The following is a 24,037-nucleotide window of genomic DNA, read 5'->3' on the forward strand; positions in this document are numbered from 1 at the left end:
ATGGCTGTGTGATAGTGAGATGTGTGTGCTAGCCTGTACTTAACTCTTCTCTTCATCACCAGACGTTTAGGTTCCCACAGGCTTCTCCTGAGCCCTCCTTACTGTGTATATGGAATCACACAGTCCAGTGGACCGTGCTGGGGTGGGTGGGGACTGGCCTGGGCTGGTGGAGAGGGTCCCAGGGGCAACGTTCTGAGGGGGAGATGCCCTTCGGCACCCCACAGCAGAGAGAGGGAACGAGGACGTTGGCAACCCCACCCTATCCAGTGCCCCTTGGTTAGCCCAAGGGCACACTCACAGCCCGTGACCCCGCCTGGGGTCAGCCAGGTCGCCCCTCGTCCCCTGGGCAGGAGGGCCCTGGGGTCCATCTGGGTGGGAGCAGCCCGAGGAACATAAAATCAGCTCCCAGACGGCCCTTGTGGCAGCAGCGATTACAGCCAAGGGGAGGCTAAATTCTAGAGGCTTGCACTGTCTCCAAGGAATACACTAATTGAGAAATAACATCCATAAAAAATAATTCAATACTAGTATGTAAAGCTGAAAACAATAACCGAGCGTGACTGGCTGTCTGGAATTAAGCAAAGTAAGATGAAGTGTCTTTTGCCAGCAGACATTCCCGGCACAGGGGAGCAAGGACCTGGGTGAATTCTGCCATCTCCTCACCGTCCCACCATCCCACCTCCGAGGGGCAGGTGCCATCTCTGGCTGCACGAACCGTCGTTCTCAGCAGCAGCTTTCAGCGCCTTGCTCTGCATGTTTCTCTGGGCAGCAGCTGCTAGGAAAGAGGGTCACTTAAGTCTGTTTTTAGAGGCACAGCGAAGTTTGGCTGCAGAGCCTGCGGCCCTGCAGCTAGCCGTGTACCGGTAAATGCTTACCAACTGGCTCTCTGCAAGAAACATAAATTACAAGTGTGTGCATATACACACACAAACACACACAGTTATTATTCATTAAAGATATGATGGATGTGTAATGCTTAGTTCACAAATGGTAATAGTATACACAATACTTTGTTTTTGCAACCCCATGGACTGCAGACCACCAGGCTCCTCTGTCTTTGAAATTCTCCAGGCAAGAATACTGGGTAGCTATTCCCATCTCCAAAGGATCTTCCTGACCCAGGGCTCGAACCGGGGTCTCCTGCATTGCAGGCAGATTCTTTGCCATCTGAGCTACCAGGAAATCAACCACCACTATCTAATTCGAGAACATTTTTATCTCCCCTTGCAAGAAATGCCATCCCCATTTCCCCGCTTCCAGCCCCCTGATAGCCAGTAATCTACTTTCTCTCTCTATGGATTTGCCTATTTGGAATAGAATATTCCATATAATGGGACCCTACAATGTATGACCTTCAGTGTCTGGTTTCCTACACTTAGCATAATGTTTCTAAGTTTCATTCATGGTGCTGCGTCTGGCAGTTCCCCGTTCCTTTTTGTGGCTGAATAGTATTCCATTGTGTGGAAGAACCACGTTTTATTTATCCATTCACCAGCTGACGGGCACTGAGTTTTGCCCACTTTCTGGCCATTTTGAATTATGCTGCTATAACAGTTCCCTTTGAATACCTATTTTCTATTCTCTTGGGTATAAACTTGGGAATGGAATTTCCCGATCATATGGTAATTCTATCTTTGACTTTCTGAGAAGCCACCACTGGCTTTCTGCAGTGTCTGCACCATTTCACATTCCCACTCACAATGTGTGAGCGTTCCAGTTTCTCTCCATCCTTGCCGACACATATTTCTCTTTGCTTATTTGCTTGCTGCTTTTATTATGGTTGTCTTAGTAGATGTGAAGTGGTATGTCATTGTGGTTTCGGTCAGCATTTCCTGAGTGACTAATGACACTGAGCCTCTCTTATGTCCTTTTTGGCCATTCGCATCTCTCCTTTAGAGAAATGTCTATTCAAGTTATTTGTCCATTTTTGCATTGGATTGTTTGTCCTCGGTTGCTGCCTTATAATATTCTGGATGCTAGACCCTTATGAAATATGTGATTTGCAAATATTTTCTCCCACCCTGTGGGTTATCTTTTTACTCTCTAGATAGTATCCTTTGATGATGAAGTCCAATATATCTCTTTTCTCTTTTGTTCCTTATGTTTTGGGTGTTGTCTCTAAAACTCACAGCAAGCCGTATGGTTGTATTCAGGGGTAAGGAAATAATTCCCACCTAGACTGGGAACACTGCAGATTTGCATGGCAGCAGGCATGGATAAGGGTGTAGTGAAGAATCGGGGACACTAATACAATTGAATTGTACTTAGATTGACTCCAATTCATTCCCCTAAGGGCTTTGCCACCCAAACAGAATCACAGTTCTCTTAGCAAGAGAGGCATAAGGATTTGTCTGAGGCAAGCAACAGATCTTAGAACACAAGTGCGTGAGAGCATCTCACCTTTAGAAATCTAAAATCAAGGTTGGCCAGAGCAGTGTGGGGGGTCTGAGGATGTGTTTGGTGGTTCTCCCAAAGCAGTGTGGGGGGCCAGAGGATGTGTTTGCTGGTTCTCCCAGAGGTGGTCAGGGGAAGAAACACCCAGAAAGGGCAAGCATCCCTCAGGATCCCCGGCAGGAAGCTGTGACTGTCCACCGCTCTGTTCTCTGCTCAGCCTGGATGCTTTGAGGTTTCACAGTAAACCGATCCCTGACTTAGAAGGGTGGAGGGATGTGTAAAGAATAAAAAACATAGCTGCAGACCTCTCTCGTGATGCTGGAGCTGAGAGCTCTTCATCCCGTGGACGCTCAGTGACCCCAGTAAGACTCGCATTACGCAGCTTCCTTCCTGCACTCAGTTCAAATGCGCATGTCCTTTCGCTACTCAGCATCGGGCTGATGCAGCACAGGCTGACTGCTCTCAACTCACAGACACTTGCCTCATTTTGTATCCAATTTTGCTTTCCAGAAGCCCAGCTACGACTTTATTTTTTAAATGAAATTTTGCAGGTCATTAGCGCATAATGATTGAACGATTCTGGTTGTAGCATAAAACACAGCTGTATACACGCGAGGTAACCTTTATTGTTTAAATATCATTCAGTGCCTTCACATAGCACACGGAAAAATTGTATTTTTTCAGACTCCTCAGCCATTATGGAAATGACTTATAATTTCATTCAGAAATGTTACAAATGCAGTTCATCGTTTCACTGGGGCAAACTTGGCTAGGTCAAGAATAGTGACATTTTTGATGTGGAAGAGGGCCTGCAGCAGGCAGGGCTAAGAAAGGTTTAAGCCATATGGTCAGCTTCTTAATAATCCAGGCTTGTGGTAGCAATGGCCTGGATTCAAATCCGTCTGTGTGTGTACACAGAGGCCCGGACGTCAATTTCCCCATCCAAAAAAATAAAATGAGTAAATGGCATCTACTTTTTAGAGTTATGGGCTTTCCTGGTGGCTCAGTCAGTAAAGGTCTGCATACAATGTGGAGGCCCGGGTTTACTCCCTGGGTCGGGAAGATCCCGTGGAGAAGGAAATGGCAGCCCACTCCAGAGTTCTTGCCTGGGAAATCCCGTGGACAGAGGAGCCTGGGGGGCTACAGTCCCTGGGGTCACAGAGAGTCGGACTGAGCGACTAAACACTTGTACTTTCTTTTCCACCCCTTATGGTTACTGGCAGACTTAGGGAAATGAGATCTCCACGAGGTCGGCACGGTGCCTGCCTCGTAGCAAACCCTTGGCACCTTACAGCTGCTGCTATCATGCTCACTGTTCGTATCAGCACTAGTATCACGGTGAGACTCTGGCCAGGGGGGATGCGGACCCCTGTCTTCAGGCAGCGAGCCCAGGCAGGACCTGTCTATTGCAGAAGGTGCAGGATGAAGGCAGCGGACTGTCTGCCACCTGCGGCTGCTGGAACCTGTCTGTCCTTGGCCGAGTCAGTGACAAAGACATGACTTTCCTTTTGCGTATTAACTCTTCGCCTGGCATACTGCACATCTCCGCAGTTCATTATTTAATTCATCGTCGTCATATAAGCATTTGAGAAATCTGTAAATAATAGGAGTTGATGTCTTCAAGCTGGCTGTTTCTCCAGTCAGCCCGTTTTGTGTGTTGCTGGTTAAGGAGAACGCTCTTTGAATGACGGTGCCGATGGTGGTGAAGGCAGCGGTGATGCTGCTGACGGTGGTGAGAGGAGCCTGAATTTGCTGCGTGCTCGAAAGATGCCGGAGAGCATGCTGAGCACTTTCCAGACAGTGTGCCATTCACACTTGACAGATAGTCTCTTTCTACATACAAGGGCCCTAAACACTTTAGTTAACTTACCCATGACCTCAGGTAGAGGGTCTTAAGTCCAGCAATCTGGCCCTGAAAGTTGGCTCTGTACCACTCTGTGGCTGAGTACAGATGGGGAATGGAAGCCTTTCAATTCCAAGGGCCACTCTTGGACTGCAGCAGAGTTTTCTCCAAAATGGGTCTTGATGGAGTGAGTACTTACAAGGTCTTGGACATCAAACTTGGGATTTTAGGACACTTCTCAGTCTTCCTGAATCTAAAAAAAGAATTTGAGGTACAATTTTCCTCGCAGATTTCTGGAAAAATACCATCTGAGAACACCAAGCCTCACTGCCAATGCACATTAATTTCCTGGCATGATCTTGAGTTGTCATTCTTTGATTCCATGAATACACAACCTGCATTGCACTAGGCCCTGGGGATATAGTCTAGTGGGCACGACCTTTATGTTCCTAAACCTCTATTTTCTTATCTGTAAAATAAGGACTATAATGACATTTGTTTAATATATTTGAGGATAGAGTGAAGCATGGTGCATGAAGTATCTAGTTGAGTGGCCGGCATACAGTAAGTGCCCAATAAATGCTGGCTATTACTGTCATCATCATCATCATCATCATCCTTGTTATTGTCAAATGAATGCAAAAACGTGAGGTTCAAGTAAGTGAGTAAAATGAAAGACACTTGATGAACAAGAAAATCAGGTGACGTCTAAGCTAAGACAAAGAACCTGTTATGAATGTTTAAACCTTCAGGATCCAGGAGCCTCCAGGACAGTGCTGCTGGTGCGTGCTCAAAGCGTGGATGGTGAATACTTGAGGCTGGCGATGGAATGGCTCTGAAGGGCTAGTGATGTGTGCATGCATGCGTGCTTAGTCATGTCCAGCTCTTTGTGACCCCATGGACTGTAGCCTGCCAGGCTCCTCTGTCCATGGGATTTTCCTAGGGAAGAATACTGGAGTGTGTTGCCATTTCCTCCTCCCGGGGATCTTCCCGACCCAGGGCTATCAGTTCAAGAACACTCTTTGCATCTTTTCTGGAACCTTCTTCTTTAATTGGGATTGGCTAACTGCTTCAACAACTAGTTGCTGGAACTGAAGTTGATTTCTTGTTCACACAGCATAGTATAGTTCACACAGTACAGACATGCAGCAGCTGGCGTCCCACACGGTGATTCAGGGACCCGGGCTTTGACATTTGGGTGTGGTCTGACCATAGAGCCTCCAAATTCTCTGCTAGATCCTCAAAATCCAGATTTTAGGAAGAGGAAGGTAAAGAACAAGGCTCCTAGAAGGTTTTTAGTGGGCCAAGCCTAGAAGTGGTGAGATCACGTCTACCTTCTTTCCATTGGCCAGAACCCAGTCATGTGGTCACCAACTGCAAGGCAGTCTGGGAAATGTAGTCCAGTATGCCTTTGATAGACAAGAGAAATGTTTTTGCAGACTGATTGCTGCCTCTGCCTGGCTCTCTGGTGTTGATTACTTACTATATTGCTTTTTTTTTTTTTTTTTCCTCTTGGGAAAAATTAATTATTGTCCATATTCATCACAAATATATCTGTTGATTAGTGTCATTTTGTGTTTCAGAAAGAGCACTGCCTGGGCTGGGGGCCAGAACTGCGCTTTCAGTTCCCTGCTTGGCCACTCAGCCGTCCTTTGCTGGGTCAGCTTGGGCTATGCAGTGAGCATCTCTGTCTTAAATTTACTGATCAACAGGATTGGAGAAATTGTACCTGCCCATGGATGGTGTTGGCTGAGGATGACTCAACATAATTCATGAAAGTTCCTTGTAACCAGGAGTGCCGGCCAAAAGGAAGCAGTTGTCTCAAAATAGACCCTCCCCACCTGAAGAGGAAGACAAAATTAGAAGAATATGTTGTATAGCCATGCGTTACTCAGTGTGCATTTTTGTTCTTAACTGTCAACATGGCAAAAAACAAATAAAAATCAGATATTTTTTAGGCGGCCCTGACAGCCACAAGCTTATGCTCATTTCCCCGAATCCCTGAAGTGGGTGCATGGTGATGACCACGTTGGTAGAGGTATTCAGCCCAGTGAGAGAGCGTGCCCCACCCCCATTTACTCTTGATTCTGCTGCTCCAGCCTAGGACCCCCTTAGTCAATTTTCCTGAGCTCCTGCTGGCTCATCTGAAAACTGGGAACATCTGTCCGGCTTCATGAGACAGGGGTGAAGAGCAAATAGTGTCATAGAAAAGTCAACAGCACCCCCCACCCCACCCCCAAATCCCTGACTCTTTGAGGGAATCTTGGTTTTTTTAAGTCCAGTCTTCTTCTCTCCTTTCTGAGGAAACTGAGGTCCAGAGAGATGGGTGACTTGCCCACATTCCATAAGAAAAGATGGATGGAGCTTAATCCGGAACCCAAACAAGGTACCAGCAAGACTGGCACTCCTGTAACTCCACGGCATTGTCTCCGTAACATCCGGCAAAACCACTTTGCAGAAGTTAAGCCACTGAAGGCAAGGACGCCGTTGCCATTTTAAATCCAAACGGAGGTTCTGCCCGGTGCTTGTGGAATCTGGTTCAGAAAAAGTGAGCATCAGGTTCAGATTGACACAGCGTTTCAAAGCAGGGGGAAAAAAAAATCTTGCCTTTCTCTGGCTAGAGGTCAAATGTCCAAAAAAGCTAATAACAGTACGAGAGGGACCCAAGGATGTAATCGACAAATGAAAGAAAAAAAAAACAAAAACTGAGAGATGAGGGAACAAAAGGTATGTTATCATAATATGCCCCTTTCTGTTAGGTAGTCATGCCCTGGAATCACTGTACAGCCTGTACTTGCGTCCTTAGGCAGAAAGCACCTTATCATTCCCAGGCTTAGCCATATATTTTCCCCATCAAGGGAGGTTTTTTCTTTTTTTTTTTTTTTTTTTTTTTCGGAGAGGGGGGAGCAGTTTGTCACTTTGTTTCTTAAAGAGATTTACAGTGATTCTCTCTATAGGTTTTTCTCGATACATATATATTTTTAATTTCTTACCGTCTCAGGGGTAAATAAATATATTAAAATAAGCTATGGGATGTACAGCAGAGTATAACAATGATAAATGATGTTGTGTGTAATTTTTCTACTATTAACATAAAGTAATATAAACTGAAGGACACTAGTCTATTGAGAGGCTTAGAAGCTAATGTTCCATATCAGATGTGGCCAATGTCAGAACTGCATACAGATTAGGCAGTGTCCTTTTCTCCCCAGGGGAATTAAAGTTTGAGACACCACTCGCTGCCAGTGGTTTTACGGCATTTTGTTGGGGCCGGTGATGTCTTTCCTGGTCTATTAATTCAGGAGCCGTAAATGACAGTGTGAGCAAAATGCTTTTCCAGTGGGATGCATTTCATTTATGTGCGCTTGTATGGCCCCCACCTCGCCAATCCGTTTTGTCACAATAAGTGTTTTTAAATTGTCTACATTACCTCCACTTCATCATGGCCCCCCACGTTGGTGTCTTCTTCAAGGCTATTAGGTAAAGGCTGAAAATACGGAAAAGTCTGTTTCTAAAGAAAAAGGGAAGCAGTGCAGAAAAGTTCATCTGGAGTGAGTCTTCTGACTCTTTTTTTTTTTTTTTAACCGGAGAGTTCATGGCCAGGGTACCCTCTACCAGGAGGAATGAAAACCCCAGGGCGAATGCTTACAAAAACCTTTTTTTTTTAATTTCCTGGTGTCCATCTGGGTTTGCAGACACACATTCCCACACATGTGATTGCTGAATTTGTTAGAACTCTTCAGCGAGGCAGATTTTCTTTTAAACGTGATTTTCTCACCAGTGATACAGTCTTGAAAGCTGGAGGTGTTTTGTATTATTTTAGATAATCTCTTTGTGACATCTCACTGTAGAGCTCATAAATCCACTCCAAATCCTTTTTTATGTAGGTGAGGGGAGCAAAAGCCCAGAGAGATGAAGGAAACAGTTCAAGGTCACCCAGCTCCCGGTTGACCCAACAGAGCCCTGAACCCCGAGTTCTCTAGCGCGTCCTCACTGGTCTTTCTGCCGCCCCATTCTGCTCCATCTCTTTACATTCTCTGGACACGCATGTTAAAGGAAACGTGAAGAAGAGAAGGGGAGAAGTGGATGAGTCATTGAGAGAACAAATCTAGTGAGATAACTTTGGTTGTGTCGACAGAATTACACCCCACAGAAGAATTGTAAATACATGTCAATCACAGTTCCAGCTCCAAGCGTAACTAAAGAAGAATTTTTGTGTGAATGAATGCATTTCCTTGAAGTGCATCCCAGCTTTGGAGCAGGAGTTGGGAACCTCCCCCCACGCCCGGATTTCAGGCATTGGAGTTGGGATTGATTCTCCTCTCCTCCTCATTAAAGTGGCAGAAGGGAACCAACGCTCGGGTTTCGCCATGCACATTGTTCTCCTCCGTTTTGGCTCTGACATGATACGTTTGCCACGGTTCATAAATTTTATCTTTGCACTAAAAACAGGGTTAGAATATCTTCAATGCAATTATAAAAATGTATTAAAACTGAGAAGGAGAAAAAATATGGCGGTAGATGCGATTTTAATGATTGTATAAATGTTCACTGTTCCGTAGCAAAGGAAGAAGTCGGGCTCTTCAGCCAGGGTATTTCCGAGGAATTGCAGGGAAGGGCCAGACTTTCCATTCAACACAGGCCATGCGCTTTCAGGAGAAAGGCAGATGCGTTGCTCTGAGATGTTACTTGGAAAGCGGTGACCAGATGGAGTGATGTGAGCAGATTCTGATTCCGTAGTAACCTCTAGACAGTGTGAAAACCACCCCTGGAAGAGGCTGTTACTCTCAGCTTCTTCCTTCTCCTAAGAAACTGGAGGAATGCAGACCAGTCAGGCACATACAGTCAGAACTGGCCTGTGACACGCATCCCCATTCAGAGACTGTCAGAGGGTCTGTCGTTTGCTTCCTGTGGTAAATGTTTTGCAACATAAGCGGGTAATCAGAGCACAAGTCAGAGACAGCTAAGATTCCACTGCAGACATTTGGGGTGCGGTACATGTGGGAATTCTCCTGATTTCAGGTCACTTTTGAGAATGGGAGAGATATTCAAAAACACAAAAGCTTTGTTGGTTAAGGTCCATGTGTCAAAGTCTAGATCAGATTTGTTACAATCATAGCAAAGTTCTCCAAAGATGACATTATTTTTTTTCCCTTCCCTGCCCTCACTTGACTTTTTTTTTCTTCTTGAACAGTCTGATCATTTAGAACATTGTAGCGAGGCGTTCTCTAATATAAACCTCAAGGCAGCAAGCTCTCTAAGGGCAGTTTTGTAAAACACAAAAATTGTAAGCGGAAATTTTGCCCTGGGTGACAGTTGATTTCTCCCATGCTACCATTTTCTGGGCAGTTGTATATGCTTTTCTCTTTCTTTCTCATTTTTTAAAAACACTTCTTCTGAGGAGAGTTACCAGCATTTGAATGCAGTTGAAATTGGCAAGGAACCTGGGTTTTAACTGGGGGAGGGGGAGTTCTTGAACTCTCCCTTGGCAGGTGCCCTTTCTGCCATTTCACTCTGTCTCTGCACACAGTTCCCTGCAGTTTTAAAGTGGGTGGTGAGTTTAGGGTGCAGACCTCTTATGAACACGGGCACAGGCCCTCAGCCCCGCCCCCGCCTTCGTGTGTCTGGATCAATCTCATCTCACTTTCCGACAGAGGGACATTTCAGTTTCCACTGAAAAGATTAAAGCTGCCCGGGATTTACGGTCTAAACAGGGTTTTGTGATCTTGTATGTTTTTGAAGTCAGATTCCCCTGATCTGAAAGGCTCTGGTTTTGTGATTTGGGGTAAAAAGATCACTTAACCCCTGTCAACCTTTTATCAGCAAAACAGGAGAAAAATAGTGCCTGACTTGTAGGTTCAGTGAGAATTTAATGAGGTAGTGTGTGCACAGGGCCTGCCTTGGAGTCTGGCTCACAGAACACTGCTTCGGCCACTTGCTCCTCACTGTCCTTGTTATTCAGCAGCATCGTCGTGGTGAAAATGGCTGAGGGTGTGCCGAGGAGCGGTTCTCACGCTTAGACCAGACACAGTGGTCTATACATGTATGTTATGACTCAGACGGTGAAGAACCTGCCTGCAATGTGGGAGACCTGGGTTCAATCCCTGGGTCGGGAGGATCCCCTGGAGGAGGGCATGGCAAACCCACTCCAGTGCTCTTGCCTGGGAAATCCCATGGACAGAGAAGACTGGCAGGCTACAGCCCACGGGTCCCAAAGAGCCGGACACAACTGAGCGACTGACACTTTGACTTTCACATTATGCACAAAAAACAGCAGGTTTGGCAGGGGGGTGGCGGCCAGGGTTTAGAGGGGCTGATGTTTATTGAATGCATACAGCACATTGTCATGCAGGCTCTGTGTAAGTCCTTTAGTGTATGTTAATATTCCCAGCGATGCTGTGGGATGTGGCATGATGTAGTACAGAGAGGGAGGGTAGCTCTGTAAATGCAAGGGAACCAGTGAATGCTGGGAAAACATGGCTGTTCAAATAAACCGGAAGCTAGTGACCTGTGGAAGGCTTTGGAAACCCACTGTATTAGTCTGGAACTTTCTTTGCTGCTAGAGTGTAATTTAGCTTGAGAATGGAGACCATACAGTTCCTCTCCCACCCCCCACCCCCAACCTAGTCCGTAACTTTGTTCTCAGCACCTACCTATTTAAATATTTGGGAGTATAGTGATGTTCAGAACCAATAAATGAGTGGATGAAGCAGTGAATGAGTGGGGAAAGAGATGAGTTGACTTTTATCACCAGGCCTGCCGTAGAATCCTGGCGCCTCACACTGTGGAGGCTGGCATTGAGCAGGTGCTCTGTAAAAAGAGAAAAAAAATCATCATTTAATATTAAATACTGGAAAACATTTTCTTGGAGGATCCAACAGTCCTAATTTATTCCTTTCACAGGGTGCATAGCCCTTTTACATAGCCCCATAGATTCCTCCTTAAATAAAAATGTGTGGCCATGCAGAACTAAGGTGCCACCCCCCTTCAAGCCACCACCTTGCTCCAGCATGTAAGTTTAGTGGCTTTGCAGTGCCTTTCTCTTGGCTGAAGAAGCTGTTGTCAAAATTGATCTCCACTCTCAAAAGCACGGAATTTATTTGTCAGGCTCATGCAGAATTCTGTTTTATATGGAGATTTTGTGTTCATGCAGAAAAGCATTACGGGATTCTAAAGGGTTTTCCTGGAGGTAAAGTCAGAAGGGATCTATTGGAAATGGGGGCGACAGGGAAACTTAAACAGAATTGAATAAATAAGAGAACTCGAAATTGAATGCTGCCTCCTTTTGCCTAAATCGCCATCAGCGGATTGAGACAGGTGTGTGTGTCTGTGTGTCTGTGTGTGTCTGTGTGTGTGTTTCTTGAGCAACAGTGTAGCATCTCCTTCTTTGTGGACCAGATGCAGAGGACAGAGAGCAGTAACCACATCACCACAAGATGGAAACTCTTCTCGAAAGACAGCTCTCTCTCCTTCATCTCCCAAGCAGGCGTGACCCCGTGTCAGGGGCGGCTGGTGGCCGACAGGTCCGCGGTCGCCACTTTTTAATCAGGGCTGGGGGTCTCTTGAAGAGCCTAGGAGCTCAAGTCCCTCCTTTGTGCGCCTTCCCCGAACACAGCTCACCCTTGCTAATAAATTCCGAGGGCTGACATTGCCTGAGCTGCCTGGTCTTTGCCCTCAATTTCATTGAGATGGGCCATTGAAAACTCATTACAAGCTGTTTAGACTCTGACTTTGACTTTTGCTCGGCAGCGAGCAAAATTAACAGCTCTTAGAGGTAGCAAAAAAAAAAAAAAGGCACTCAGCCAAATAGAAAAAAATAAAAAATGAAAGAATCGAAATGATGAGAAAAGACTTTTAATATTGTCTCCATTAGTCATGCAAACAAGTGCACATCCGAGGCGCGTGTGTGCTGTGCCTGGCTCTCATTTGCAGCCTGGTGTGGATTGCAGTTCTCCCACTGCAGACAAATTCATACCCAGGCCTTTCCCCACAGCTTGTCTTTTTTTTTTTTTTTTTTTTTTTTAACATGTCAAGCAATGAGCCTTTGAGTGTAGCAGAACTGCTTCATAAATTTAACTATCACTTTCAAATTTCTGTTTTTTTCTAATTTAGTGCTTGATAGTTTTTTATGTGATAATTTTAAAATGCTGTTTATAGCAAAAGTTACCTTGGTAGTACAGGTGCGCATAGAAAATTCACAGCCAACAATAAAAAACGGAGGAGAAAAAAACACCCTGTTTATGCCTTAGGCGTTCTGTGATTCTAAGGATGTTACCGCAGTGGTACTACAGGTTTTAAAAGCAACCCAATTAATCTAAATTTCTTCAAAAGTCACAGCTCCTAAAAGATTTAAATATTGCTCCCTAAACCTAGGGATGGTTTCCATCTGCATTTGGGAAGCTCATGAAGAGTGTCTCTTTCTCTTGATACTGGCAGCATATTTTGAAACTAAAAAGGTATGTGTGTATATGGTCATATAAATGAAGTTAAGAGGATTGCTGTCGAAATATCAAAATGTAAGACATAGACTGCAAAGTGTTTGAGATAGAGAAAGGAGTCTTCATCCAGAAAGGAAAAATGTATTGGAGGTAATACGTAATGCTCCTTAGAAAGCATCACTACGAACAAAGCTAGTGGAGGTGAAGGAATTCCAGTTGAGCTATTTCAAATCCTGAAAGATGACGCTGTGAAAGTGCTGCACTCAATATGCCAGCAAATTTGGAAAACTCAGCAGTGGCCACAGGACTGGAAAAGGTCAGTTTTCATTCCAATCCCAAAGAAAGGCAATGCCAAAGAATGCTCGAACTACTGCACAATTGCACTCATCTCACATGCTAGTAAAGTAATGCTCAAAATTCTCCAAGCCAGGCTTCAGCAGTATGTGAATCGTGAACTTCCAGATGTACAAGCTGGTTTTAGAAAAGGCAGAGGAACCAGAGATCAAATTGTCAACATCCACTGGATCATCAAAAAAGCAAGCGAGTTCCAGAAAAACATCTATTTCTGCTTTCTTCACTATGCCAAAGCCTTTGACTGTGTGGATCACAATAAACTGTGGACAATTCTGAAAGAGATGGGAATACCAGACCACCTGACCTGCCTCTTGAAAAATTTGTATGCAGGTCAGGAAGCAACAGTTAGAACTGGCCATGGAACAACAGACTGGTTCCATATAGGAAAAGGAGTACATCAAGGCTGTATGTTGTCACCCTGCTTATTTAACTTACATGCAGAGTACATTATGAGAAACGCTGGTCTGGAAGAAGCACAAGCTGGAATCAAGATTGCCGGGAGAACTATCAATCACCTCAGATATGCAGATGACACCACCCTTGTGACAGAAAGTGAAGAGGAACTAAAAGCCTCTTGATGAAAGTGAAAGAGGAGAGTGAAAAAGCGGGCTTAAAGCTCAACATTCAGAAAACGAAGATCATGGCATCTGGTCCCATCACTTCAGGGCAAATAGATGGGGAAACACTGGAAACAGTGTAAGACTTTATTTTTCTGGGCTCCAAAATCACTGCAGATGGTGACTGCAGCCATGAAATTAAAAGACGCTTACTCCTTGGAAGGAAAGTTATGACCAACCTAGATAGTATATTGAAAAGCAGAGACATTACTTTGCCAACAAATGTCTGTCTAGTCAGGCTATGGTTTTTCCAGTGGTCATGTACGGATGGGAGAGTTGGACTATAAAGAAAGCTGAAAAAAAAAAAAAAAAAAAAGAAAGCTGAACTCCGAAGAATTGATGCTTTTGAACTGTGGTGTTGGAGAAGACTCTTGAGAGTCCCTTGGACTGCAAGGAGATCCAACCAGTCCATTCTGAAGGAGATCAACCCTGGGATTTCTTTGGAAGGAATGATGCCAAAGCTGAAACTCCAGTACTTTGGCCACCTCATGCGAAGAGTTGACTCATTGGAAAAGACTCTGATGCGGGGAGGGATTGGGGGCAGGGGGAGAAGGGGACAACAGAGGATGAGATGGCTGGATGGCATCACCGACTCAATGGACATGAGTTTGGGTGAACTCCGGGAGTTGGTGATGGACAGGGAGGCCTGGCATGCTGCAGTTCATGGGGTCGCAGAGAGTCGGACATGACTGAGCGACTGAGCTGAACTGGAGTACTACTTAGTCCACCAGCATTTCCGGCTGGTGGACCACAAGATGACATAGTCGGCACACCTCAAGGGTGTGCAGATAGTGGTAAGTTCGAAGTTGAAGTCCAGGTTATTCACCATGAAGACACAAACAACCTCTCATTTTGACAAAATGTGTGAGTGTCCAGTAGAAGTCACCATCATGATTTGACAGCCCCCTTTAACTGTGGATTTCCGGTTTTCTTTCAATCCCTCCCAAAACTGTTTCAGCATCTGTGAATACAGAAATAATAGGATGTTGTCCCGCCTCGTTGGATCCCTTCCCTAGCATTCCAGCAGCATGTGTCTCATCTTGCGCACATTGTGCTGTCTTGAAGCCCCCAAGGGCTGGAAGTGGAAGATTCACTGAAACCAAGAAGTTTTTCAGAGCCCAACTAACAAATTAGTCCAAAGCCATTTGAGACTCTGGATAGATCTTTGCAGTCATAGCAATAAACTTACAATCCCATAAATCTAAGCTTTGCAATGTGTTCATTAGGCATCTTGTCTTTTCTTTTTTCAAATGTTCCATTTAATTCCTGGGTATATAATATGACTTCCAGATCTTTATCCTTTTCCTCCCAGACTTTCTTTCATGGGAACTCATCATCTCACCATCGGATGTCTTTGCTGAGGGAATTCATCCATTTGCCTATCTGTAGAGATTCATTAAAGTCTGACCATTTTCCAGTAATTAATATATAACCAGCCACACCAAAATGCCGCAGTTTAAAATGATAGCATTTATACATTCGGGAGTCTGTGGTTTCGGCAGGTTTGGGGTCACAAAGAGTCAGACGCCACTGAAGCGACTTAGTGTGGGAGGAATACCTTGGTCCAGTTGGCATCAACTGGGCAGCTTGAAAGCTGGGATCTGGGGCCCTCTGATTCCCCCATGAATCCCGGGGCAGGGGTGCTCCTGCCTGTTGACTGGAGCACCCACACATGGCTCTGTGTAGCCTGTGCTCCCTCACAATATGGCATCAGGGTTCTGAGAGTCAGGATCCCAAGAGAGAGCCAAGCTGCCTCTGTGCTGCCTTCTGTGCCCTAGCCACGGAAGTCACATAGGTTGGTTTATCTGCATTTCTGTTTGTCCAGGAAGTCACCAAAGCCTTGGTAGGCTTCTAGGAAGAGGAAATAGATTCCACCTCTTGCTGGGGCAGTTGGGGCAGGGATCTTGGAAGACAGGGTGGAAATAATGCTGCGGCCATTTTAGAAAAATGCAGCCCACCATAGATCATAGGCGAAAGGTTAGTATGCTGAAGCAGTGTACCGGCCAAAGCACTATCTGGGAGTCAGAAAACTTGGTTTTGAATCCCGCCCCTGCCCCTGTGTCGCTCACTGCACGAATGGGCCTCAGTGTGCTCATCTGGAAAGTGGGAGACGGCCGTGCTGACCCACGCCTTCGTGCTGAAGATTGTGCAGATAACACGTGCGCGTGTCCGCCGAGTGCGTGGTGTAAACTGGATGCTCGGCAAATCTCGGGTGAGTCAGTGTACTGGGTCAGCGTCTGCGCCATGTAGCTGTCGTTTAGGTTTATTGTGTCCTCATCGGTGTCACCGAGTACATCCTTGCTGTTTTCGTGAATTTCCCACCGAGTCGCAACCTGCCGCTGGCAGGCGAAGGTCAGGGAGGAAACAGATTAACGGCATCTCATACGACAATGTCAAGATAGTTAAAAGTGTTTACAAAGCCCGATGACACCCCATGAATTTAAAGCAAGAGGACTGGAGCAGAAGTAAACCTATTCTGTTCTTCTAAGCTTGAGCAGGGACCTTGATGCTTTATGATTGTTTTAAGGTCCATTAATCGTTGAATCATGAGGCCATGTTAAAAAAAAGACAGCTTCAGCATTCAGGGCTCAGGTTGATTTTACATGTTTCTGTTTCTACACTGTTTCTAATTAGTAACAGGAGCGAAAGCCCGATTCCAGCACGGCCAAAGCGGAGTGCCACAGGGTAGGGCAACTCAATTTTACCTTGAAGCGTTTTATGACCCCTAGTAAGACATATTTCCTTAGGTTGTAGAATGCCAGCTTTTAACATAACAGCCTTTAGCAGATTTTCTGAAAGAGAGCTTCCTCTCATATAATCAGGATCTCTTCAAACAGGTCCCAAACTTTATAACTGCAGTAGCCACGAGCCACCTGTAGTTAATTAAATGAATTAAATTATATAAAGAATTTAAAAGTCACTCCATCAGTTGCACTGGCCACGTTACAAGTGCTCAGTGCGGTGACCATATTGGGCAGTACAGATATAAGATAGGACATTTTCATCTGGGGCTTCCCTGGTGGCTCAGATGGTAAAGAACCCGCCTGCAATGCAGGAGAGCTGGGTTCAGTCCCTGGGTTGGAAAGATCCCCTGGAGAAGGGAATGGCTACCCCACTCCAGTATTCTGGCCTGGAGAATCCCACAGATAGGGGAAACTGGCAGACTACAGTCCATGGGGTCACAAAGAGTCACACAACTGAGCACCTAAGTGCACAAACACACTCACACACACACGTATCTCTGCAGAAAGGTTCAGCGGACAGCACTGCTCTAAAAGTCCTTTCTCCATTGTTTTTCTTCCTATATTCATTTCAGAATTAAAATCAGCCAGCTCAAATGCTCCATCTTCTCCCAGTGTCCTACATGTCATCAAAAGGTACTGCCTTCTCCCATTTGGAGAACTTTCTAGAGCCTGGGCCCAACCAGCCTGGACTCCCTACAGCAATTCCTCCACAGTTGTGTTTTTTTTGTTGTTTTTTTTTTTAAGCACCCATGAAATTCAGACTCGGGATCATCCCCTCTGCTTTCCTCTCTAAATCTCTTTCTTCTTAGACACTTGTGAAGACCCCAAACCTGTGGTCCTCCTTGAGAGCAGGGATTCATCTCCCTGGGCTGTGGATGCCCTTGGCATCCAGGAGTTACTCTAAGGCTGCTTCAAATCCATGGATGTCACCAGTGTCGAATTCTATGGGGAGTCAGATCTTGCATGTAGGTGCAAACAGTTTTCAGATGTGGGGGAAAGCTGTTGTGATGTGGAAAGTGGAAACCTGTTTTCAAGCATTATTGAATTGATAAGCAGCATTTGACCGTTACATACTTTAGTCAGTGGTTACTAAAGGCATAGGTGTCTGTGAATGCTTGACGTCCTGAAAGGTGTTCTCCTGCTGGAAGGGTTGGCGTCCAGCAGGGGAAGGAGGCTGACATCGATCCGTGGATGTGGGAAGCAGATATCCTCACCCGTGCATCCTTGATTTAAATGTGAGCTTCCAAGAGGCTAACAAGCCACCGCTTCTCATTTCTGGCTTGGAGCCGTGTATCCCATGTCATCTTCCCAGCAGACCTAAGTAAAGTGAAAGTGAAGTCGCTCAGTCGTGTCCAACTCTTTGTGACCCCATGGACTGTAGCCCACCAAGCTCCTCCGTCCATGGGATTTTCCAGGCAAGAGTACTGGAGTGGGTTGCCATTTCCTTCTCCAGGGGATCTTCCTGACCCAGGGAAAAATCAGTGGTCACTAATAATTTTTCTTGGAGAAGGAAATGGCAACTTACCTCAGTAATCTTGCCTGGAGAAATCCATGGACAGAGGAGCCTGGTGGGCTGTAGTTCATGGGGTCACAAAGAGTTGGACACGACTGAGTGATTAACACAATAATTTCTGTACTTAAAAAATAAGTCCACTGAGGCTCAGAGAGTCTCATTTTCCCGGTGCCCTTGTATGTGGTCCTGACCACCTGCCTACACTTCTCTTCTCTGTCCACCCGTCGACCTCCCCCATAGGCCACTCAGTTGGAACACACATGGTATAGTTGTGTGGCATGGTGGAGCCGTCTCCGTTCCGTTAGGCTATTAGCCAATGCCACCGTTAGGGGGAAATGTCACGCATCTGATCTAAATGTACTTAGGAGAACTCTCAGGACCCGATGAATTATTATGGGGGGTTTTATGGCCCCATGGGTCACAGGCTTCGTACTAACTATAGCTAATGAGCCCCGGACGCCATGGAGCACTTTGGATGCATGGTGTTCCTTACACAGAAGGAGCCTTTCCCCCATTCCCATCTCAGAGGCTGTCTCAAGGCAGAGAAGAAAATGCATACATGCTTCTCTTGGACGGAGTGCTTTAGACCATGCATCCTTTACATGAAATGGAAGTCTCAGCAGAATGTTTCTACAAATCAGGTGTTGGTGGGGCAGGGGGTGGGGATAGAAACCAAAGCAAAGCCAACAAGGATCTAAACAAATCCACACGATATTCTAGGAAGGGGAAAAAAATAATCTTTTGAATGAAAATGTTTTTATTGTCGTTGATACGATTAGTTTCCCTGGCAGGTCTGAAGGAGGTGAAGTGCAGTATTGATTTTCAGATTGGTGGCTAAAGCCCCCCCCCCCAATCCTGACTTCCCTGGTGCCCTGCTCACTGCTCCTACCTTCCTTCCATTTGCACTTGGACGCCTTGCTTTCTTTGCATCCTCCCATCAGTGTTGCAGGAACCCAAGGGATTTAATCCAGTACCAAAGGGCTCTCTCTCCCGCTGCTTCCAGGTGCCTTCTAGAGAGAGAACACGAGGGTCAGCTAACAGGCTGCCTCGGCTTCCTTTGCGCCGCAGCTGTGAAGCCACGTTCTTGGAGGAAGGAAGGCGTGATGGAGGCTGTGCATCCAGGTGCCCCACAGGGAGTCCCCGTGAACTCCCGGGTGGTCGTCCTGAGGGGTGTCCGCCACGTGCAGTAGCTCTGTCACACGTGGACGTCAGCTTGCCCGCTTCCCCAGGTCAGCAGCCCACACTCAGCCCCCTCAAGGCACGTCTCCCCTCCGGGTCCCATGGTATCCTGTTCATCCAGCGAACGTCATAGCACCAGAGAAGCAGTAAAATGCAGGCCTTCCAGAGGAGCGGTCCCCGACCTTGCTGACACCAGGGACCGGTTTCATGGAAGGCAGTTTTTCCATGGACTGGGGTGGGGAGTGATTGCAGGATGATTCAAGTGTGCTGCACTTGGTGTGCAGTTTATTTCTATTATTGTGTCAGCTCCACCTCAAATCAGCAGGCATTAGATCCTGGAGGCTGGGGACCGCTGTTCTAGAGGGAAAGAGTTTCCTTTGCTACCAGGTAATCCCTCTGCCCTTATGCAGATTTCCAGAACCTTTAAGCAACGAGTTGAGTGTTAGGAAGGGGGACTCGCACACAGCTTTATTAGGTAGTCGTCTGATACTTCCATTCAGGGCTTCAGGTTCCCACCACCTCTAGTTTTCAAAATCGTGCTGTAAGGCCAGAAGTTCCTATGGGAAAGCACCTTTATTCCCATCCAATTTGCAGTGTCCACCTCGATCTGTTAAAAATAGCAGCCCACCTGACACACAGAGGGCTTCCCTGGCAGCTCAGCTGCTAAAGAATCCGCCTGCAGTGTAGGAGACCTGGGTTCCATCCCTGCGCTGGGAAGATCCCCTGGAGAAGGGAAAGGCTACCCACTCCAGTACTCTGGCCACTATACAGTCCATGGGGTTGCAAAGAGTCGGACACCACTGAGCGACTTTCACTTCACTAAGACACAGAAGGGTCTGCCCCATCACGCCCTCGCTGCATATAGCTAGCTAGCACATTGGTATGCACACAGATGTTTTCCCTATCTGAGACTGGCAACTGCTGGCAGTTCATAACAAGCCATTGACTTGTCGGCATAGAAGACACCCCCGCAACGTATTAGGGGAACCGCCTTATCACCCAGGGCTCCTGGAGGCACACGTGTTGGCAAAACGCATTTGTAGCCCACCTCCGCGTGGCTGCCGCATTCTGCGTCAGTGGGGACCTTTACCTTCAGCGGTTCCTCCCGACTGACTCTTGCCTGCTCAACAGCACGTTCGGTTCTAATTGTTCAGCCTGCCTAATCCTGACTGAAGCAGGCTGTAATATCAAGTGTGGAGGAAGGTGGAGACAGATGTAAACTAGATTTGCTCTCCTCTGAAGGAATAACTAGATTAAGACTTTCTTTTCGGAGATAAATCATCTTATGCAGGAAGGAAGAAAAAAAAGAAAAAACAAAACTCCATAGAAAAAGACAAATGACAGCCCAAGATCCAAAAAGACAAGTGCTCAGTCATTTTGTCATAAAGCCAGAAGAGACAGTGATGCGGGCTGCCTAGACTTTGCATCCACACACGTGGACAGATCACAGGCAGACCTTCTGATGCCTGGAGCTTATTTGGTGAACCGGGGACACGTAGAGGGGCCCCCGTGGTCTTCAGTAACTTGTAGCGTATTTCAGAGGTTTGTGTTGACAGGAAAAAGCAAGCAGTGTGTTGCTGTGAAGATTTGGCTTCTCACATCTTTTGAACTACAGAGGATTGCATGGGAACAGTCGGTTAATAAAAAGTTTGAAGGCACTTTGGTAATCCACAGATTCCCACTAATTTGGGAAAATTAGTGTTCTGTGACGCCGTGAGTTGGAACATACCTACGTGCACACATATGCACATGTACATTCATGCAAAGTATTTATCTTTTAAGATGTTTTTATGTTAATTGATTTATTTTTGTCTGTGCTGGGTCTTCGCTGCTGCACCTGGCTTTCTCGAGCTGTGGGGCGCGGGCTTCTCGCTGCAGTGGCTTCTCTTGCTGAGGAGCACAGTCTCTGGGTGCAGAGGCTTCCACAGTTGTGGCACGCGGGCTCTAGGAGCACAGGGTCAACGGTTGTGGGCACACTTGCATAGTTGCCCCAAGGTTGTGGGATCCTCACAGACCAGGGATGAAACCCACATTCCCTGCATTGGCAGGTGGACTCCCAACCACCGGACCAAGGGAAGTTCCCAAGGTATGTGTTTTTCAAGAACTCTGCCATTGCTGATCAATTCATGGCCATCCATCTTCTCTGTGATTCTCCTTGGGTCAGAATTCCCACTTTGGGGAGTTAAATTTCCTGGTGCATTCATGTAACTAGAATGCCATTTAGAAGCCACTGTTGTGTAGGTTCCCAGAATCTGCTACTTTTTCTTCCATTCTTTCCTTCCTTCCTTCTTTCCCTTGCTTCCTCCCTCCCTTCCTCCCCTCCTCCTCTCCTTTCTTTATGTCTATATCCTCTAAACTTTTATGATGCGGTAGAGTCAAGCCAACTGGGTTTGAATCTTGACTCTGCTTCCTAAGTGTCCTCTTGGTGGCTTAGCTCAGGCTTCTGTAACAAAGCACCATAGACGGGTGGCTTCAACAACAGCCATGAACTTCCCACAGTTCTGGAGGCTGGAAATCCAAGCCCAGCGTGCAGGCAGATTCACTTCCTGGCAAGGGCTCTCTTTGTGGCTTGCAGACGGCCGCCTTCTCTCTGTGTCATTGTGTGATGGTGAGGGAGAGCTCTGGTTTCTCTGTCTCTTCCAGAAGGATGCTAATCCCACTGTGAGGGCTCCACCTTTATGACCTCCTCTAAACCCAATCACTCCCCTGAGGCCCCACCTCTGAATACCATCACATTGTGGGGTTAGGACTAAAGTATATGAATTTGGGGAGGACACAAACATCAGTCTGAAAAGAATCAGTCAGGTGACATAAGCTTTTATATGGTCTCCTTTGACTCATTAGGATAATGACTTACCTTGTTTTGAGGAATGCATAGGCCTTTTAAAGCATAGTGATTTAAAGAAGCCTGTAAAGAATTTATGCAGTAATGACTGAACAAATAGTAGTTGTTATAACAGCATCCAAGCCATCATTTCCACCGGGAGACAGTCAGGTCCTTGTGAAAGGGACTGGTCTCGTCCTCTTTGAACCCCAGGCCCCCAGCCAGCGCAGGGCCCAACATGCAGTGGCGTCAGTGCTTGGCAACGTAGATGGAGCGGGATGTCCTGACTGGGAAGCACGGCTGTCCGTCTCCCAGGGAGGGCTGTCTGGTTAATACCTCACTGTGGAGGGGGGACGTCACTGTTCAGCCGCATCTCTTGGTGCTTCTGGTTACGAGACCCTGCCGTTGACATGGATTCAGAATGACAGGTTTTATGTTTTCTTGTAATCTTATGTTTTCTTGTAATCTCAACTTCTTAAAAAAAAATATGTTAAAAAGGAAAAGAAAAAAAAAAAAATTCTTATCCAAAGGCACTAATCGGAGTCAGTGGTAGCTAACAGGTCTCAGAATGAAACAAAACCTTCCTGTGCAGTTTATCGCAATCATAAGATAGGAGAAAATACCATCATTCCGTATGGTTTTTCTTAAAGGCATCTATTTTTTTAAAAGATTTTGACTCACCATTGAATTTGCCTTTAGAAATGGAGGGGGAAAAAAAAATCAAATGTAAGAATATTACCATGAATTTCAGAGAGAAACACAATTAGGGAATCTACCGCAGAGGGTACATTGATGCTAGTCTATTATTTCCATCATGTCACAGGAAAGCACCGAGATGTTGGTGAGTTTTTTGCCATTGGTTTGTGTTTTTGTTTGGGTTTGGTTACAATTTGTGTATATATCTTTTGTTCTCTATAATCGGTTTTTTGAATAAAATATTCAGCTACTCACATTTACCTTTAATATCGCCTCTGACTTTTGCTATTTTGCCGTCATAGATTGATCTTCCCCACAAGTATTTCAGGTCCTAAATACTTTTCATGGAATTTTTTTCTCCTGTTCTTTCCCCTTCTGTTTTCTTCCCCCCTAAGCTGTACAAATGCAGCCCTTTTAAGGGCGCTTAGACTTTTAAGTCTGAGAATCAGCCTCTGTGCGTTTCCTCATCCCGCTCAGGTGTTTGATTAATAACATTTTTATAAGGTGGTGACCGGAATGGAGTGTGATGCTCCAGGCGAGTTTCGCCGGAGTCCAGGATGATCCGTTCTCATTTCTGGGGACACTCACTTTGTCCCGGTTAAAAGAGACGTGACTGAGCCCACACAGCCGTGCGTGCCCGGCTGTACTGCATGTGTGTGAGTGGGATTTGGGCCGGGTAGGGGGGTACTTGTGCAAACGCGGGCATCTATCGTGCTCCCAAGGTCTCATCAACTACCGCCGAAGCCTCCTTGGAGATCAATCACATCCCCTCGGCGTGTGCTCTCTAAGACTTGTTGTGCTCTCTGTGTCGCCGTTAATTCCATTTGTCATATGTCAGACCAGAGTGAGTGAGGCTCACTCAGGCCCGGTGCGGTGTACATTTTTCCTTCCTTCCTTAGTCACCACCTCTGCTAATTTCAGGCGGTCAGCACATTTGGCAGGTTTGCAGCCGCTCGCCTGAGCGAGCCATTAATCTCGATTAGGAGAGGTAGCGGCTGCCCCCTCCCCTCCCGGAGGCGGCCCTGCCCCCTCCAGCCTGCATCTTGTCACATCTCCCTGGCTTTAGACACCCCCCACCCCACCACACCCCCGGAGGTTTTCTTTTGTCTTCTGGGTTGAAGATCTGCCCTGAAGAACACAGCCCTTGCACGCAGGCTTCAGCTGTCTGTGCCCAGCAAAGTGCCATCAGAGAAATCAAGAACTCAGCTGGACCCTCCCCGGCAGCCAGGGCCAGTCACCCTGAAGCCACCTCGCCATTTCTCCTGGAGAGCTTCAGCAACGACATGCCTTTCATTCGCGTGTCTTTCAGGCAATCATTTCTCTCCTTTCTGGAGTTGGATCTCCCCTATCTCTCTTTTTCCTTTTTTTAATCCTCCTGTGGAAATCTCTCTCTTTTCTTAAAAAATCTTCAATCATTTTCCACTTGAACTTGAAG

General features: G+C 46.3%; 1 protein-coding gene across 2 annotated transcripts in view; it reads left to right on the plus strand.

The window, feature by feature from the left end:
* Nucleotides 1–24,037, plus strand: part of WWOX (WW domain containing oxidoreductase) — a 917,133-nt gene that overhangs the window by 543,425 nt on the left and 349,671 nt on the right. Inside the window, exon 9 of one of the 2 annotated variants that reach the window (XM_025269787.3) lies at nucleotides 5,950–6,461. The exons of the other annotated variant lie outside the window; for it this stretch is intronic. Coding sequence (XP_025125572.3) covers nucleotides 5,950–6,006 — 57 coding nt within the window. The 3' untranslated portion in view covers nucleotides 6,007–6,461. Of the gene's footprint in view, nucleotides 1–5,949; nucleotides 6,462–24,037 lie in introns of those variants that run through there. 2 annotated transcript variants of the gene reach the window in all.

This window comes from Bubalus bubalis, chromosome 18, assembly GCF_019923935.1.
Source record: "Bubalus bubalis isolate 160015118507 breed Murrah chromosome 18, NDDB_SH_1, whole genome shotgun sequence".
In the NCBI taxonomy this organism is placed as follows: Eukaryota; Metazoa; Chordata; class Mammalia; order Artiodactyla; family Bovidae; genus Bubalus; species Bubalus bubalis.